The following is a 16,778-nucleotide window of genomic DNA, read 5'->3' on the forward strand; positions in this document are numbered from 1 at the left end:
TTTGTATGACAGTAGAGGATTCTCCTCTCCAAGACTCTCTTCTTCCTTCTAATAATAACCTTTATCGTTTCTAAAAAAAAAAGAGGCTCCCTAGTGTGAAGGCATCAAATATTGGTTAGGCATCAAATAGTGGAATAAGTTAATGAAGCAAGAGGCTTTTCTTGAATTCTGCAGCCCAAGAAGAGTTCATTTACCTAGTGTTCTTTAGCAGTGTCATTGCCGATGCAGAAATCAAAGCCGGAATCAGAATCTGAGCAGCAAATGCAATGAGAAACTCAGGTTGTTGGACTTTTTGAGAAGCCGCCCACCGGTTCTGAGATCAAATCAAAATCTGAACTACAAGAGTAGTAATCAAGGGAAGAAACCGAGTAAATACAATGTTGCAAGAATTTGAGCTTCTTCTACTTGCAAGCATGGGATTTTCAAAAACAAAATCCATGTCAGAATCGAAACCAAGCAACAAAGAATCAAACTGGTAATCTTCAACGGAAGGAACTGACCAATCCTCACGGTAAAGATCATGTGAAAATTTTGTCCCTGACTTTGACAGACACTTAAAAGAAAAATGTAACAGAACATTAATTTAGATAAGGTTTTAGTAGTTAGCTAGAGGAGCAAATCCAACAAAAAATTAAACAGAAGACCTTTACTACTAAATAAATTGCAATAGTCAATGAACTCCAGCTAGTATAATCTCTTTTAATTATCCCATCAATCATTTCTGCATTATAAAGCTAGGCTTCTTCCTCATCGGCTCTTTACTCGATCTAACAAATTCACCACCAAAAGTCTCAAGTATCTTGTAGAGCAAAAGATTACAAGTGCTATTATATTCCACAAAAAGGATCGGGGTGACTAAGCTGCTGGGATTGAACACTATATATGTAGGGGTGAGAATTTAGAATTTAATTTCTTACAATATAATATATAATTTCTGTCTCTCTCAGATTCATCCAAATTCTCTCCCAAACCACTTATAAGTAAAGAGACATTCATATATAAAGCAGATACATAGATAGAGAAAAATGAGAGAAAATTAAACAGTACAGATAATGATTAGGGAAAATGGCACTTTTTCCCTCTAAGTTATGTGCATATAGCACTTTTTCCCCTAAGTTATTAAAGTGGCAGTTTTTCTCCCTCAGTTATTTTAAAAGTGATAGTTTTTCCCCTTGAAATGTTAAATTGACATTTTTGCCCTTAAAAATAACTATTTCATTTATTTTTATTCTCCAAACAATCATATTACTATTATGCATGGAAGATTACGGTTCGATACGAACCTAATCGAACACCGTAGCAATTGAACTTAAAAAATATGGGCGGTTACGATTACAATTCAAAACCGAAAAAATAAAATAAAATAATTGTTAAATTTAGACTATTTTTAAATAAGAAATAATATTATAAAAATAAATAAATAAGTTTTGATTGGAGGTTCAAAATCGAAATTGAAACTGAACCGTATTGATTTATCAAATAAGTATTTGATCATTTTCACTATATATGACTGTGGTTCAGTTCCGGTTCACGGTTCAACAATTATTTAATTTTATTTTTTCGGTTCTGAATCGTAACCAGAACCGTCCATACTATTTCGGTATGATTGCTACAGTGTTTGGTTAGGTTCGAACCGAATCGTGATCATCCATACATATAAGTAATAATTTGTTGGAGAAGAAAAATAATGAAATAATTATTTTTAAGGGTAAAAATGTCAATTTAACATTTCAGAGGGAAAAACTGCCACTTTAATAACACAGGAGGAAAAAGTGCTATATGCACAAAACATGGGGGGAAAAAGTGCCATTTTCTCTAATGATTATTCATTGCAGAGCAGAGCAGCTATATATATTGCAACCATCATATCTACAAACTAATTCCCCACCACCAAAATCTCTATAAACAAACAAACAAACTTTGACTTAAGAAACAAAACAGATTTCTGAGACTTTAAATGAATAAATAAAAATTCTTTTCCCATGCAATGGCAGCATGGACTATCCATAAGATTTCTGAGAACGAATTGCCCGCACAGACCATTTCAGCTCACCGCTATGCACATTCTAAATTTGTCATTTCTTCCAACAATTTCTCCAGGCCTTCCTATATATATTTCCAGAAAGGGAAAACATAAGCTTAATTGATCCATTTTTCTTTAATTTGAGACAAAAAAAATCACCAAAATAAACAGTAGTTATACATGCTCATACAACATACCTACATTCATTCATCACTCTCTTCCTCCTCAAAAGTCTGGAAACAATAAATTCAGTAAAAAGAAAATGAAAACACAGTTAGATAGATAAAGGAACATGAGATAGAAAAAAAAATGAGATTTAATAAAAGAAAACAGATCAGATCAGATGATTATCCATTGCAACCATCAGCCATGAAAAATTCAAGTAGTATGAAGTGCATGTTAAATGTGAGAGATATATATATCATAGGGATAGAAAGAGACCTCAATATTTTCGATCGGAACGAACTAGGAGGGCATCATTTCCATATTTGTTTTGCTCTCTTTGAATCCGCTTTGCAGAAGCCAGGAGGGAATCCCTACATCTGCTTAACTGAATCAATGCTAGTGTGGTGATATCGGCAAAATCACTTGGAATTTTTTTCAACCGATAGCACTCACTTATTTCTAAACATTCGAGCATAAGGAAATGGTCACCACAGCATTCCAATATTTGAGACCTGCTTTCTTAATTACCAACCTCTTCAATTGATGGAACCCTCCATCAGATGTCTCCCACTTTGAGCCTCTACAAGCATCTATCAATTTTAGAACCTCCAGATTAGGCAGCATACTAATAGCGCTCAGCTCACGCCCCTGTAGATTGGACTCCAAGAAGCTGAGCTTCTTAAGATTTGGTAAACTAGTTGCCCATGGAATGCTACACATATCAAGGTCGAATTTCATCCACCTTCTGATGCTTAGTTTCTCAAGCTGCTCCAAGTACCCAAAATTATAAAAACAATCTATACTATTACCATAGTGATCACAATCAACTCCCAATGTTTTTAAATTCGGAATCATTGTAACAACTGCAGTTCCTTTTCAACACAACTGTAGTATCCTTTCAACACAATTGTAGTATCAGTTCAACACAACTGTAGTATCAACTATGATCCATGGTCCACAATGCATTGTGGACCATAGTCCATAGTATAATGACCGGTGCTAAGCACTCCAAAGCCTGTGGAGGAGGAGAATGAATTACTTGAGAGGACACACGGAAGGTTGAAGTGGGAGAATGACAACTATGTCGGTTGTGGGCACATTCTCAATGATAATCTTTTTGATGTTTATCAATATGCTAAATCATCGAAGGACATGTGGGACTCACTTGAGTCAACTTAGTTTTTATACAATTTTTGAATATGGAAATCTAAGGAAACATTGATATAATTTTTAGAATTTAAGGACATAGTCAACATAGTACATAATTTTGTGTTCAAGTACAAAGATCTATCTCACAAAATGTTGTCCAAGACACCTATAATACTATCAGTTGTCGCCAGCATTCAACAGCATCACAACTCCTTTTAATCTTCCAGCACCATAACTCCGATCCTCAGCATCTAACCAGCATTATCTTTGACAGTCCACAGCAAAAGTGAAAGCAATAAACTCAATTGATTTTTCTTTGACGTTACACAAAAAAACCACCAAAATGAACACTAGTTATATGTGCTCATACAACATACCTACTGCTCTATATTCATTCATTAATCAGATCACTTCCTCCTCAACCATATTACCATATTTTGTAAGTCTGAAAACAATAAATTCGGTAAAAAGAAAGCAGCAGTTAGATAGATAAGGAAATATGAGATAGAAGTGAGAGAAAACAGATCAGATATATAGAGCATGTTAAATGGTCAGAGATATATTATAGGGATAGAAAGAGACCTAATATTTTTGGAGCGAACAAGGAGTGCAGCATTTCCATAGCTCTGTTGCTCATCTTTAATCCGCTTTGCAGAAGCCACAAGGGAATCCCTACATTCGCTTAACTGAATCAATGCAAGTGTGATGATATCGGCAAAACCACGAGGGATTTCTTCCAACCGATAGCACTCACTTATCTCTAAACATTCGAGCATAGGGAAATAGTCACCCACAGCATTCCAACATCGAAAATTTGTTTTTTTAATTACCAACCTCTTCAATCGATGAAACCCTCCATCAGATGCCTCCCACTCTGGCCCTTCACAAGCATCTATCAATTTTAGAACCTCCAGATTAGGCAACAAACTAATAGCACTCAGCTCACTCCACTGCAGGTAAGACTTCAAGAGGCTGAGCTTCTTAAGATTTGGTAAACTAGTTGCCCATGGAAGGCTACAAATATCAACGTTGAGTTCCATCGACCTTATGCTCAGTTTCTCAAGCTGCTCCAAGTGCACAAAATCATAAAAACGATCTGGACTATTAACATAGTATCCACAATCAACTCCCAATGTTTTTAAATTCGGAATCATTGTAAACAAATCCTTTGTACATAATTCAAAATCCAACCAATATATATTCTCTAAGTTTCTATAAACAACCAATGGAGTTTCTAATGAATAAATATTTCCAACGCAAAAATTCCTTAATAGTGGCATTTTCCAAATTCCAGATGTCTCAGAGGAACACATTATAACACCATTCCCACTGTCAATAAAAGTTTGCATATTATTCCAATGTCCAAAGAGCTTTGCATCAAAAGTGCTAATTGTATTCAAAGCTAAGTATCTCAAATGAATGAGATTTGCAAGCACATTTAGGTTTGTACTTCCCTCGAAAAGACTCTTTCTCATGTCTACTACTCTTAGTAGTTTCAAGTGTGAAAATAGACGTTTCATTTCTGCATTCCCAAAATAGTGATGATGAGTTAAGTGAAAGGAATGAGATTTGTGAAAGCACTCATCTTCAAACCTGAATATTATTTCATTACAAAAAGATACTGATGTATAACTTATCCAACGATAAGTTTTTTGAACTTCATTGACATTCAAGAGATTTTCAAGTCTAACTTCTCTCAAGCACAAATCTCGCAACAAATCATGAATCTTTATTCTCTTCATTTTTCCATTGTAGCTTTGTTTGCTAACTATTACAAGACTTCTATCAACAAGATCTTGCAAGCATTCCATAGCCACTTTCTCTAAATTTACATGCTTCACAGTGCTCAAAAATCCCTCTGCCGCCCACAACCTTACCAACTCCTTCACAGGGATCTCATAGTCTTCTTCAAAAATTCCAAAATATAAAAAACAAGCTTTTAAGTGGTGTGGTAATTGATTGTAACTCAAATATAGTATTCTGGAACATGCATCACTAGAATCACCAATTACACTTTTTGCAACATTCTTCCACTTTTCCTCCTCCTCTTCTATCTTGGAGAGAAGACTAGCTACTATAGTAATAGCTAGAGGTAATCATTTACATTTCTTCACTATGTCTCTACCAATTTGCTCAAACACTAGAAGGAATTCAGATTTACCAAAGACTTTGCAGTAGAGATTCCAACTTTCATCGGCATCTAAAAAAGGCATGTTAAGAGGAGAGTTACCTGAGCTAGCATATTCAACAACCTGTTTGAGCCGAGAAGTCAGTAGTATACGACTTCCATTATTATCATCCGGAAAGCATCTTTGCACACTATCCCAAACATTAGTGCTCCATATATCATCCATCACTATCAAATATCTCTGTTCCTTCAAGTGTTTACGCAGGCGTTCAGCCAATTCGTCTTGGTCATCGCTTGATGCTGCAGTAACACAACTAAGAAGACATTGGAGCATTTGTTCTAGTTTATACTCTTGGGATATAGTAACCCATGCTCGCTTGTCGAAATGAGAAGTAATTGATGGATGTTGATAAAGTTTATGTGCTAAAGTGGTCTTGCCTATTCCTCCCATGCCAACAATTGAAACAACTTGTCTCCCCTTAGTTGTTTGTTGCGTGAGCAGCTGATCCAATATCTTCTCGAACAGCTTGTTGCATCCGACCATTCCACCGTCAAACTTTGAAGCCTTTTTGGAAAAGTTAGTCACAATAATTTTCTTGTGTACTAGTCCTTTGACAAGCTGTAGTAGTCCTCTTCGTCGGATCCGACCAAGGAGTGAAAGCTGGTATTCATGAGTTTGAATCCTAATCAACTCATTCCTGTGGTAATCAATCTGTTTTTGTGCTTCTATGAAGATTTCATGAAGCCTGAGCAGGCAAGCTGGTATACGAAGAAGACTATCGTTTGCTAGATTAATGCTAGGCAACCATACATCTCTGATCTGTGCCTCTAAATATTTCATCGCCCTCACCCTCGTATCATCATTGCCAATCTCAAGTTTTTGAAGAATGTCCCGCAGGAAGCCAAGATTTTTATGGATAGAGACCATCGCCTTTATATGAACACGCTTCAACTCCAACTCCATCTCTGCTTCTTCGTCCAACTCCATCTCTCTAATCCGAGCCTCAACAATTTGTTTCAGCAACCAAAGATTTTCATAACCATCGATGAAGATTTCACTGATCTGGTAATCACTCTGTTTTTCTGCTTCATTGAAGATTTCATGAAGCCTGAGCAGTAAAGCTGTTATATGAAGGCTGTCCTTTGCTAGATAAATGGCACTCAACTCCATCTCAATCCTTTCTTCCAATTTGAAGGATGCATCTCTGATCTGCGCCTCTAAATCTTTCATCACCCTCACCCTCGCATCATCATAGGGGATCTCAGATTTTTCAAGACTTTGTTGCAGCAAGCCCAGAATTTGATGGAGAGAAACTATCTCTTGTTTGACTTCACCCACCTCCCTGAGCCCAGAAGTCAATAGTTTACTATCCCAAGCATTAATCATTCTTTCATTTTGTGATGAACTCTCTGCAAGCTGCAGCTTTTTACTTTTAATCAACTTCTTCTTCTTCTTCTTCTTGAGGTAATATTCAGTCTGTTTATTAAAGATTCCATGAAGCCTGGGGAGGCAAGTTTTTATAGAAGAAGACGCTTCGTCCAACCCCATCTCCATCATCTCAGCCTCTGCATCCTCTCCATCCGTATCATCATTGCCATTCTCAAGAATTTGCTGCAACAACCCAATATTTTCATTGCCATCTCTCATCTGTGCCTCTAAATCTTCAAGAGCCAAACGTGGTTGCGATTGCAAGAAATGTAGAGAAAGTGTTTCCATAAGTGAAGTTACAGCAGCGTAGGCCATTTGCTTCTCTCTATCTCTCTCTGGAAGAGATGAATGATTAGAATGAGCAGGCACTATTATTGTTGTCAAAAGAAAATTGGAAAAGTAGAAGACAAACACGTACACATTATTGTTTTTGACTTTTAGTATAGTGGACAACTTTTGCATTATCATAATTTTCTTTTGTCACTGTATGTTGATGTAACTTTAATTATCAATCACAATCCCTACCATATTTTGTATTTCTTTTATATGGAATTTACTTGAGTTGTCCTACACCTACTGGATGGCTTCTGCAAAGTGAATTCAAGATGAGCAATAATAATGCAACTATGGAAACGCCCTGGCCTCCTTCGCAGTCCTTATACCCTGAACTATGGTTCAAAATGCACTGTAGAATCATGGGTCATGACTGATACTGCAGTTGTGTTGAACTGATATTGCAGTTGTGTTGAACTGATATTGCAGTTGTGTTGAACGGATACTGCAGTTGTGTTGAACAGATGAACGACCACTATTCCGCGCAACTATAGTTTCCTTTCAACACAACTGCAATATCTTTTCAAACACAAGTGCAGTATCTATTCAACACAATTACACTATCAAGCATAACCAAGGTCTACAATATATTGTGGGCCATGGTACACAATATAATTTGCGCCCTCCTTTGTTCACTTCAAACAGATTAATTAGGTTCTATTTCTAGGTTGCCCACTATTTAAAAAATGGTCGCACTATCTTAGTACTTTATAAAAAAAATATTTTTTTTACGTCATTTTTTTTTCCCTCTCACTACTTTCGTGAGCTCTCCCTCTCACTCTTTTCGTGAGTTTTTCCTTTGTTTCCTATCTTTTGCATTTCTCGAATTATCTTTGCTGCTTCTTGCCTCGTCGTCCCTATGGAAGCAGCAAATGCATTTGCCAACCTCTCTCTTGCCGAACTAGGTGAGGAGGAGACTGTACAACAGTTAGATGGAATCTCCCTACGTCAGCCAGAGCCAGAAATCGTATACCTTGCAGTTGGCAGACTTGTCACAGCAAAACCGATTAGATTCCACTTCTTCAAGGATACAATGGCATCAATATGGCAACCTGTAATGGGGATGAATGTGATGGAGCTAAAGCCCAGGCTCTACCTTTTTCGGTTCTTTCACAAGAAGGAATTAGATCGTATTATTGACGATGGCCCATGGATGTATGAACAAAGTTTACTGCTGCTGAAGAAACTAGAGCCACATGAAGATCCTGAAGCAGTTACTTTGAGCCATGCTGATTTTTGGATTCAAATCCACGGCCTTCCGGTGGGATGCCGTTCGGAGGCAGTACTGCAAGCAATAGGACAGTTTGTAGGCGGACTGATAAAAATGGATGAAAAAAATTTCGACGGTTCGCTACGAGCTTTCTACAGAATTCGGGTGGCCCTAAACGTCTCAAAACCGTTGAAGAAAGGAATGCGGTTGAAGAAGGATGATGGGGAATGGTTCACTATTCTCTTCCAGTATGAGCGTCTACCTACATTCTGCTTCCTATGCGGAATGATAGGGCATGGCGAGAAGCAATGTGCGAAGTGGCTGGAGGAAGGAGAACAGCAAAAAGAAAAACCATTCAGTCCATCATTACGAGCAGGAACCCGGCGAAACATCCCTACGTCCGGTGAACAGTGGATCGCTCCGGATACCTATGCCGACAGGAAATTATGGAGGGCCTCGGGAAAAGAAACGGCAATGGACAATAGTGCGGAAAAAGTGGTGGTGGGGGACTCGAGGAGAGATACCATACTTAATCCCAGCAACTATGTTTCCCACAATACAATAAACAATACTTTTTTCAAGGAAAGTGGGAAACAGAATATAGGCACCCATATTTCAGGGGATGTAGAGATGGGCACGCCAGATACCACTAGCGCCTTGGAAGCCAGTACTGCAGGCGGTAAGGGGGGAAACAACAACGGTGGTAATCCACCACCTGGTTCAAACCAACCTACCCAACCTTTTTCATGCAACAATATTGAAAATAAAGAAGCACAAAAGAACAAAGGCAAAGAAAAAGTGCAGACCACATTGACGACTACTATAGTAACCCAGATGGTTGAAAATGCCAATGATGGTATACTGGATGTGGTTGATCAGAAACGGCAAAGGGTGGGCGAATATGGAAGTGGTAGTGGCATGGATACTATGGCTATGGACGTGGAAACCTTGGGGTCAAAAAACGGGGATGCGGCGGGACTTGCTATGCAAGCCCGCCCAGAATTATGAGTATTTTCTGCTGGAATTGCCGGGGGCTTGGCAACCCGAAGGCAATTCGTGTGTTGGCGGACAATGTCCGTGTGAAGAGGCCAAGGATTGTATTTTTAATGGAAACGTTTGTTGATAAAACTAAAATGGAGGCTATTCGTGTGCAGCTCGGCTTCCACAATTTATTTGTTGTTGAAGCTCAGGGCCATAGAGGAGGGTTAGCTTTGATGTGGGCGGACAGTATTGAAATAGAAGTAACAGGATACTCCAATAATCACGTTGATACCCATGTGAAACTTGATACAAACAGCCCACAATGGAGATTTACGGGGTATTATGGATTCCCGGAGCGCCATAGAAGAAAGGAAGCTTGGAATATGTTAAGGAATCTAGCTGGTTTGAGCACATTACCATGGGTCATCATGGGCGATTTTAATGATTTACTACATCACTCAGAAAAGAGAGGAAGAGTTCCACACCCACCATGGTTGATTAATGGTTTCAAGAATGCAGTAGACGATTGCGGACTCCAGGACTTACCATTTACTGGCCATCAGTTTACTTGGGAACGGTCACGGGGCACTAGATATATGGTCGAAGAAAAACTAGACAGAATCCTTATCACCGACTCATGGCTCAACTTATTTGAGGGAGCTAAGGCATGCTCAATTATAACTCCCTATAGTGATCATTTACCTCTTTTGTTGGTCCCCGTGGTAGTCACTGAACAATTCAAAAGGAGGAGGTTCTGCTTCGATAATGTATGGCTGAGAGAAGACAAATGTAGAGAAATAATTGCTAATAGCTGGGACAATACAATGGGATTGGATGTCCTTGATAGAATTGAAGTATGTAGTCATGAGTTATGGAAATGGGGCAGAAACTACAACAAAGAATTTCAGAGACGCATTGAGGTATGCAATCGACAATTAGAGGGCCTCCGGGCTAGGCGTGACAGGGAAGGGCTTAACCAGTATTCTCAGACTGAAAAGGAATTAATGTTCTTACTGGAGCAGCAACATACTTACTGGAGACAAAGGGCCAAAGAACATTGGTTTAAGGGGGGAGATAACAATACAAAATATTTCCATAACTCTGCGAAAAGTAGGAAACGGAGGAATAAGGTGGAGAGATTACAGTCTGAGAACGGAAATTGGGTGGACGATCCTGATGAGATGGGAAAGGTGATGACAGATTATTTTGATAATTTGTTTACATCCGAACAAGGAGATATGGAGGAGGTTATTGAGTGCATTAACACAAAAGTTAAACCTGAGGATAATATCAGACTTCTTCGTCCAGTTAGTATGGAAGAGGTCCGTGTGGCTGTCTTCCAAATGCACCCGGATAAATCACCTGGTCCAGATGGGCTTAACCCGGGGTTCTTTCAACATTTTTGGGATATAGTCGGAGGAGATGTAACGGTGTTCTGTAGACGGTTCATGGAAACTGCCAAGCTCCCGGTTAAGGCTAATAATTCATTTATTGTCTTGGTCCCGAAGAAAGCTAAACCGGAAGCCATGAAGGACCTTCGACCTATTGCGCTGTGCAACGTCCTGTACAAAATTGCGGCAAAAGTGTGCGCAAATCGTATGAAACCGATGCTTGAGGGCCTTATATCTAACGCTCAGAGTGCATTTGTGCCAGGGAGATTAATAACTGATAATATTATGCTAGCCTATGAGGCTCACCATTTCTTGAAACGAAAGACACAAGGAAAAGAGGGTATTGCAGCTTTAAAAGTGGACATGAGCAAAGCATACGACAGAGTGGAGTGGAGTTTCCTAGCAGCAGTGTTAGCGAAATTGGGCTTCAGTAAGCGGTGGTGTGACATTCTACTTGAAACAGTGAGGTCCGTGCAATATCACATCCTGCATGAAAATCGTCAAATAGGGCCAATTGTACCAGGGAGAGGGCTTCGACAAGGGGATCCCCTATCCCCTTATTTATTTCTATTTGTGACTGAAGGTCTAAGTGCGCTCATTGATAGACAAATAAATATTGGCATGTTGCATGGTGTGCGTGTAGCGCGGGGAGCTCCACAGATATCACACCTCCTATTTGCAGACGACAGCTTTTTGTTCCTGAAAGCTAATCTGAATGAAAGCATGCGCATGAGGTGGGTGTTAGACACTTATTCTGCGGCCTCTGGACAGAAAATTAACTATGAGAAATCTCTTATCTGCTTCAGCTCTAATGTGGTGCAACAGTCAAAAGACGAGGTGGTCGGCTCGCTGGGAGTTTGCGAAGGAGATACATCTGGAAAATACCTGGGCCTCCCTTCTTTAGTGGGTCGAAAGAAGAAGGCAATTCTAGCTTTTATAAAAGATAGAATCCTATCTAGAATTCGTACTTGGAATGCAAAATTCCTATCCCGTGCAGGAAGAGAGATTCTGTTAAAAAATGTGATTCAAGCGATGCCATCATATGCAATGATGGTATTCTTGTTACCAGTCGGCCTGTGCAAGGAAATAGAGGCTATTATGAATGAATATTGGTGGACCGGAACAACAGGCAATGGAAAGGGCATTAAATGGAAAACTTGGGGTGCTCTGTGTACTCCAAAAACACAAGGAGGAATGGGATTCAGATGCCTTAGAGAGATGAACCTAGCTTTACTCGCGAAACAAGCCTGGAGACTCCTTACGATGCCAGAATCATTAGTAACTCGTGTGTACAAAGCCCGCTACTTCCCAAAAACTTCCTACTTTGAAGCACAAACTGGTAGTAATCCTTCATTTATATGGAGGGGCATGATTGAGGTACAAAATGTGTTGAAGAAGGGCTGTCGGAAGCGAGTGGGAGATGGCCGAAACACCATTATTGGAACCGACCCTTGGTTAAAGAACGACCATGAACCTTATGTTAGCACTGAGCTGCATGAATCTATTTTCGCTGCCCCGGTTTCCTCTTTGATGAATATGCAGGGTACAGGATGGGATGTGGACTGTGTGAGAGATATTTTTGATGTAAACGATGCTGCTAATATACTCAGCATCCCTATCAGTTCTCGCAAGCCACCAGATGCATGGGTATGGCATTGGAGTCAGAAAGGAGATTATACTGTGAAATCATGCTACAGATTGTTGGCGGCTGAAGCTGACGATTTGCGCCCATGGACGAAAATATGGAAACTGCAAGTGCCACCCAGAGTGAAGATATTTTGCTGGCAAATGGCATGTTCTTTTCTCCCCACACGAGATGCTCTGAATATAAAGCAAATACCATGCTTCTTAATGTGCCATATGTGTGAACGGGTTGTGGAATCTGCTTACCACTTGTTTGTAGAATGTCATATTGTAAAGCAAATATGGAATAAACTATTGGGAGGACTGCCAGGTATGTCACAAAACCATGACAGGGTAGCACACTGGTTGTTTGATTGCATAGGATGTTTAAGTGAGGAGAAGCTATGCAAATTGATCATGATATGCCATGGGCTTTGGAGCAGCAGGAATGAACGTGTTTGGAAGGGCACCCTTTTTGTTATGGAGACTGTAATTCATAAAGCTCTTTCCCTATGGGCTAACTGGAAGAATGCAAACATTGTGGAAAATAAACCAGGGCCCTTAGATGATAATATGCAGTGGAGAAAACCTGAACCTGGACGCATGAAGATTAATACAGATGCTGCTTTTAACTACGCAAACAACACCATGGGGTTGGGTATGGTCCTACGAGATGAAGAGGGGCGGTTCCTTGCTGCAAAAGGCATGAACATGCAAGGCACCTTCACGGTGAATGAGGCGGAGGCAGTGGGTATAAGAGAAGCTTTAAACTGGTTGAAGGAGATGGGTGTGGAAGAAGTTGATATTGAGACAGATTCCCAGACTGTCTACCATGCCATTCATGAGGACCTTTTTCATTCTGCTTTAGGTCTTTTAGTTGGTGATATTAAACAGTCTGCTTCGTTGTTTAATGATGTAGCTTTCCTTTTTGTTAAGCGATCTGCGAACTGTGCTGCCCACTCTGTTGCTAGGGAAGCCGCTTCTATGTCAGATTGCAGGGAGTGGGTTGATATCCCTCCCCCTTTTCTTGTTAAGATTCTGTCTGATGATTTAATGCATTAAGTTTTTTCTCTCAAAAAAAAAAAAAAAAAATAAAAAAAATATTTTTTTATTAATAAAACAATTTTAATTTTAATAATAATAATAATAATAATAATAATAATAAATATTTAAAAAGCCTAAAAAACAGTTATGCAATTCTGACACATACACTTATCAAATATTGGACAACATGGAGCATTAACTGAAATAGACACTTATCAAATATTGAACAAATTAAAAATAATTAAAACTGTCATGCCTCACTTCTAGGACATGACCCGACCATATTGTTACATGATGACCTGTAATAATACAAAGCCTAATCATACATACCTCTCGGAACATTCATAATAATACTTGAATATATAATAATTCCACAATCCAAAATGACAAAATATAATCAACTAGTTCTTCCTAAAAATTCATCAAATCCACCATTAAATATTTACAATCAAGAGTATCACAAGCACTAAAACCAAGCACAGCGAATTACAAAAAAAGACAAACATACATTGTTTTAGACTTTTAGTAAAGCTGCATTAGTGGAGAACTTTTGCATTATTACAATTTTTTTGTCACTGTTGTAACTTGTCCTACGATGAGAACAATTATGTTTGTATTAGAGTTCACTGAATATAACTGTAGGAATACAAGAGTATATATACAAGAGAATCATAAGTAAACTAGGACTGAGAATCATAAGTAAACTAGGGCTGAGACTTATAGTATGACTCTATTATGTAGGGTCTTTGAAGTCGTAGTAGGTGTAGACACAGGTTTGCAGTCTGTCATACCAGCTCGTTTAAGTATGTCAGTCATATACCTGCGCTGAGAAAGCAACACTCCATCTGCACACTTGACTGTTTCAATCCCAAGGAAAAACCCAGGCTCACCAAGATCTCTAATCTTGAAAGTACTAGAGAGCTTGGAGAGCAAAGCCTCCAATGCACCATGCTCATTGCTCATAACAAGAATATCATCCACATAAACAAGCAGGTAAACAGTAGCCGATCCACGAGAATAATAAAATAACGAAACATCAGTTTTAGAGGCATTAAAACCAGCAGATAACAGAAAAGTGTGCAAACGAGTGAACCAAGCCCGGGGAGCCTGCTTCAAACCATACAGGGAGCGTTTCAACAAGCAAACATGATCAGGGTGCTGAGAATCAACATACCCCGGAGGCTGACGCATGTAAACAGTTTCTGTAAGATTACCATTAAGGAATGCATTATGCACATCCAATTGCCTGACTAGCCAACCAGAAGAAAGAGCAAGAGAGAGCAACAACCTGACTGTAGTAGGTTTAACCACCGGGCTGAAAGTGTCAAAGAAATCTTGACCCGGGACCTGATTAAACCCTTTAGCCACGAGCCTGGCCTTGTAGCGCTCAACAGATCCATCAGCCTTCCTTTTCGTGCGAAACACCCACTTGCAGCCAATAATATTCATAGACGCAGTGGGAGGAACCAATCACCATGTCTGATTCTGCAACAAGGCATTAAACTCCTGATCCATTGCCTCCCTCCATTCAGAGTGTTTGACTGCCTGAGTATAACAAGTAGGATCAACAGAGGAAACTTGCACAGTCAAACCCGCAACCGGAGCCACAGACCGACTCCTAGTGGCCATGGAGTGAGACCTCTCCGTGGGACGCACAGTACGACCACGTGGCCGACCACGAGGCCTCTTCTGAGCCACATCAGCAGGAGGCTAGGGAGCTACCACAGATGGATCAGCCACAGGATGAAAAACAGATTCAGCCCAAGGTCGTGCAATAGATTCTGATGGAGCCTGCAAAACAGACTTAGCACCAAAAGGAAACACAGCTTCATCAAACCGCACATGACGGCACACAAAAACTTTATTAGTACGCAGGTCCATGCACCTATAACCCCGAAACGAATCAGGATAGCCCAGAAAGACACATGGAGAAGACCTGTAAGACAGTTTATGACGATTATATGGCCGTAAGTGCGGATAGCACAGACAGCCAAAGACACGAAGAAAGGAATATGATGGCTGAGATCTGTGCACTAAGACATGAGGACTAGAGTTATGGAGAGTATGCGAGGGCATTTTGTTAATAAGGAAAACAGCAGCCTCAAAAGCAAAATGCCAGAACCGAGACGGCACAGAGGCACGAGCCATAAGTGCTAGCCCGGTTTCAACCACATGCCTGTGCTTCCGTTCCACACGACCATTCTGTTCGTGTGTGTACGCACAAGATTGCCTGTGACTAATACCAAGCTGAACAAAAACAGAATGTAACTTTTTATACTCAGCCCCTAAATCAGATTGAACAGCTTTGATTTTACGATTGAAGGCACGTTCAACTAAACATCGAAAACGCTCAAAAACAGAATATATATCTGACTTTAATTTCATAGGAAAATACCAAGTATAACGAGAAAAGTCATCCACAAATAAAACAAAATAACGATAACCCTCAGAAGAGAGTACAGGAGCAGGGCCCCAAATGTCCGTATAAACTAAATCTAGCACATTCGAACTAACAGAGACAACACGTGGCAATGGGAAACGTGCAGATTTACCCATTTGACACGCAGAACACACAGTATGAGAAGTTTTATTCGACTCACTAACAGAACAAGACTCCAAGACTCGATGTAAAACACGCTGATGCGGATGACCCAAACGATCATGCCACGTAGACGCCGAAGCACGAGCAGAAATAAACGCGGAAGGTGAACTAGAAGGAACCGGCAAGGTATAGAGCCCACCGGAACTATTGCCCCGCAAAAGAATTTCCTTGGTCCGAATATCCTTCACAACAAAGAAGGAAGGGTGAAACTCAAAAAACACCTGATTATCCGACGCAAAGCGCTGAACGGATAATAAAGAGGCAGAAAGACGGGGAACATGTAAAATATGAGACAACTTAAGAGACCTAGAAGGCGTAGAAATAGAAGCATGACCCACGTTACTAATAAGTAAAGGCGTACCGTCACCAACACGTAAAGTGTCGTTACCACCATATTCTTCAGAAGTAGAGAGGGCAGCTATATCAGGTGTGGCATGATGTGTTGCACCAGTGTCAGGCAACCAGGTATGAGCAGTCACGTTATTCGCCGAATCACCCTGATGAATAAAATTCGCTTGCGGAGAAACAACATAAGGCAACTTGTAACAAGACAAAGCCGAGTGACCAAATGAACCGCAAATTTGACACTGGATGGAAGAGCCTCTGCCACGGCCTCTCCCACCGCCACGTGACTGCCGACCAGAACCGCCGCCGCGCCGCGCCATGCAGAACCTCCGCGACCGCGAGCAGAACTAGAACC

The 16,778-nt window shown here is 40.1% G+C and overlaps 2 protein-coding genes and 1 long non-coding RNA gene across 3 annotated transcripts; 1 reads left to right on the top strand and 2 right to left on the bottom strand.

Moving 5' to 3' along the window:
• Positions 1-1,999: 1,999 nt before the first annotated feature.
• Positions 2,000-3,031, bottom strand: LOC115995563. The gene is made up of 3 exons (XR_004093529.1): positions 2,465-3,031; positions 2,221-2,256; positions 2,000-2,106 (listed from the first exon to the last, which is right to left on the bottom strand). It is a non-coding gene; the product is annotated as an uncharacterized LOC115995563 (long non-coding RNA).
• A 357-nt stretch (positions 3,032-3,388) lies between these two features.
• On the bottom strand, positions 3,389-4,595 carry LOC115996370 (putative late blight resistance protein homolog R1B-13). Its single transcript, XM_031235577.1, has 3 exons — positions 3,920-4,595; positions 3,715-3,782; positions 3,389-3,602 (listed from the first exon to the last, which is right to left on the bottom strand). The coding sequence occupies exons 1-2, from the start codon at positions 4,489-4,491 to the stop codon at positions 3,740-3,742; spliced, it is 615 nt and encodes a 204-aa protein (XP_031091437.1). The 5' UTR covers positions 4,492-4,595; the 3' UTR covers positions 3,389-3,602; positions 3,715-3,739.
• A 3,491-nt stretch (positions 4,596-8,086) lies between these two features.
• LOC115996146 lies at positions 8,087-9,445 on the top strand. The gene has a single exon (XM_031235288.1). The coding sequence runs from the start codon at positions 8,087-8,089 to the stop codon at positions 9,443-9,445; it is 1,359 nt and encodes a 452-aa protein (XP_031091148.1).
• The last annotated feature ends 7,333 nt before the right edge of the window (positions 9,446-16,778 follow it).

The sequence above is a fragment of the Ipomoea triloba genome, chromosome 11, assembly GCF_003576645.1.
Source record: "Ipomoea triloba cultivar NCNSP0323 chromosome 11, ASM357664v1".
NCBI classification, from domain to species: Eukaryota; Viridiplantae; Streptophyta; class Magnoliopsida; order Solanales; family Convolvulaceae; genus Ipomoea; species Ipomoea triloba.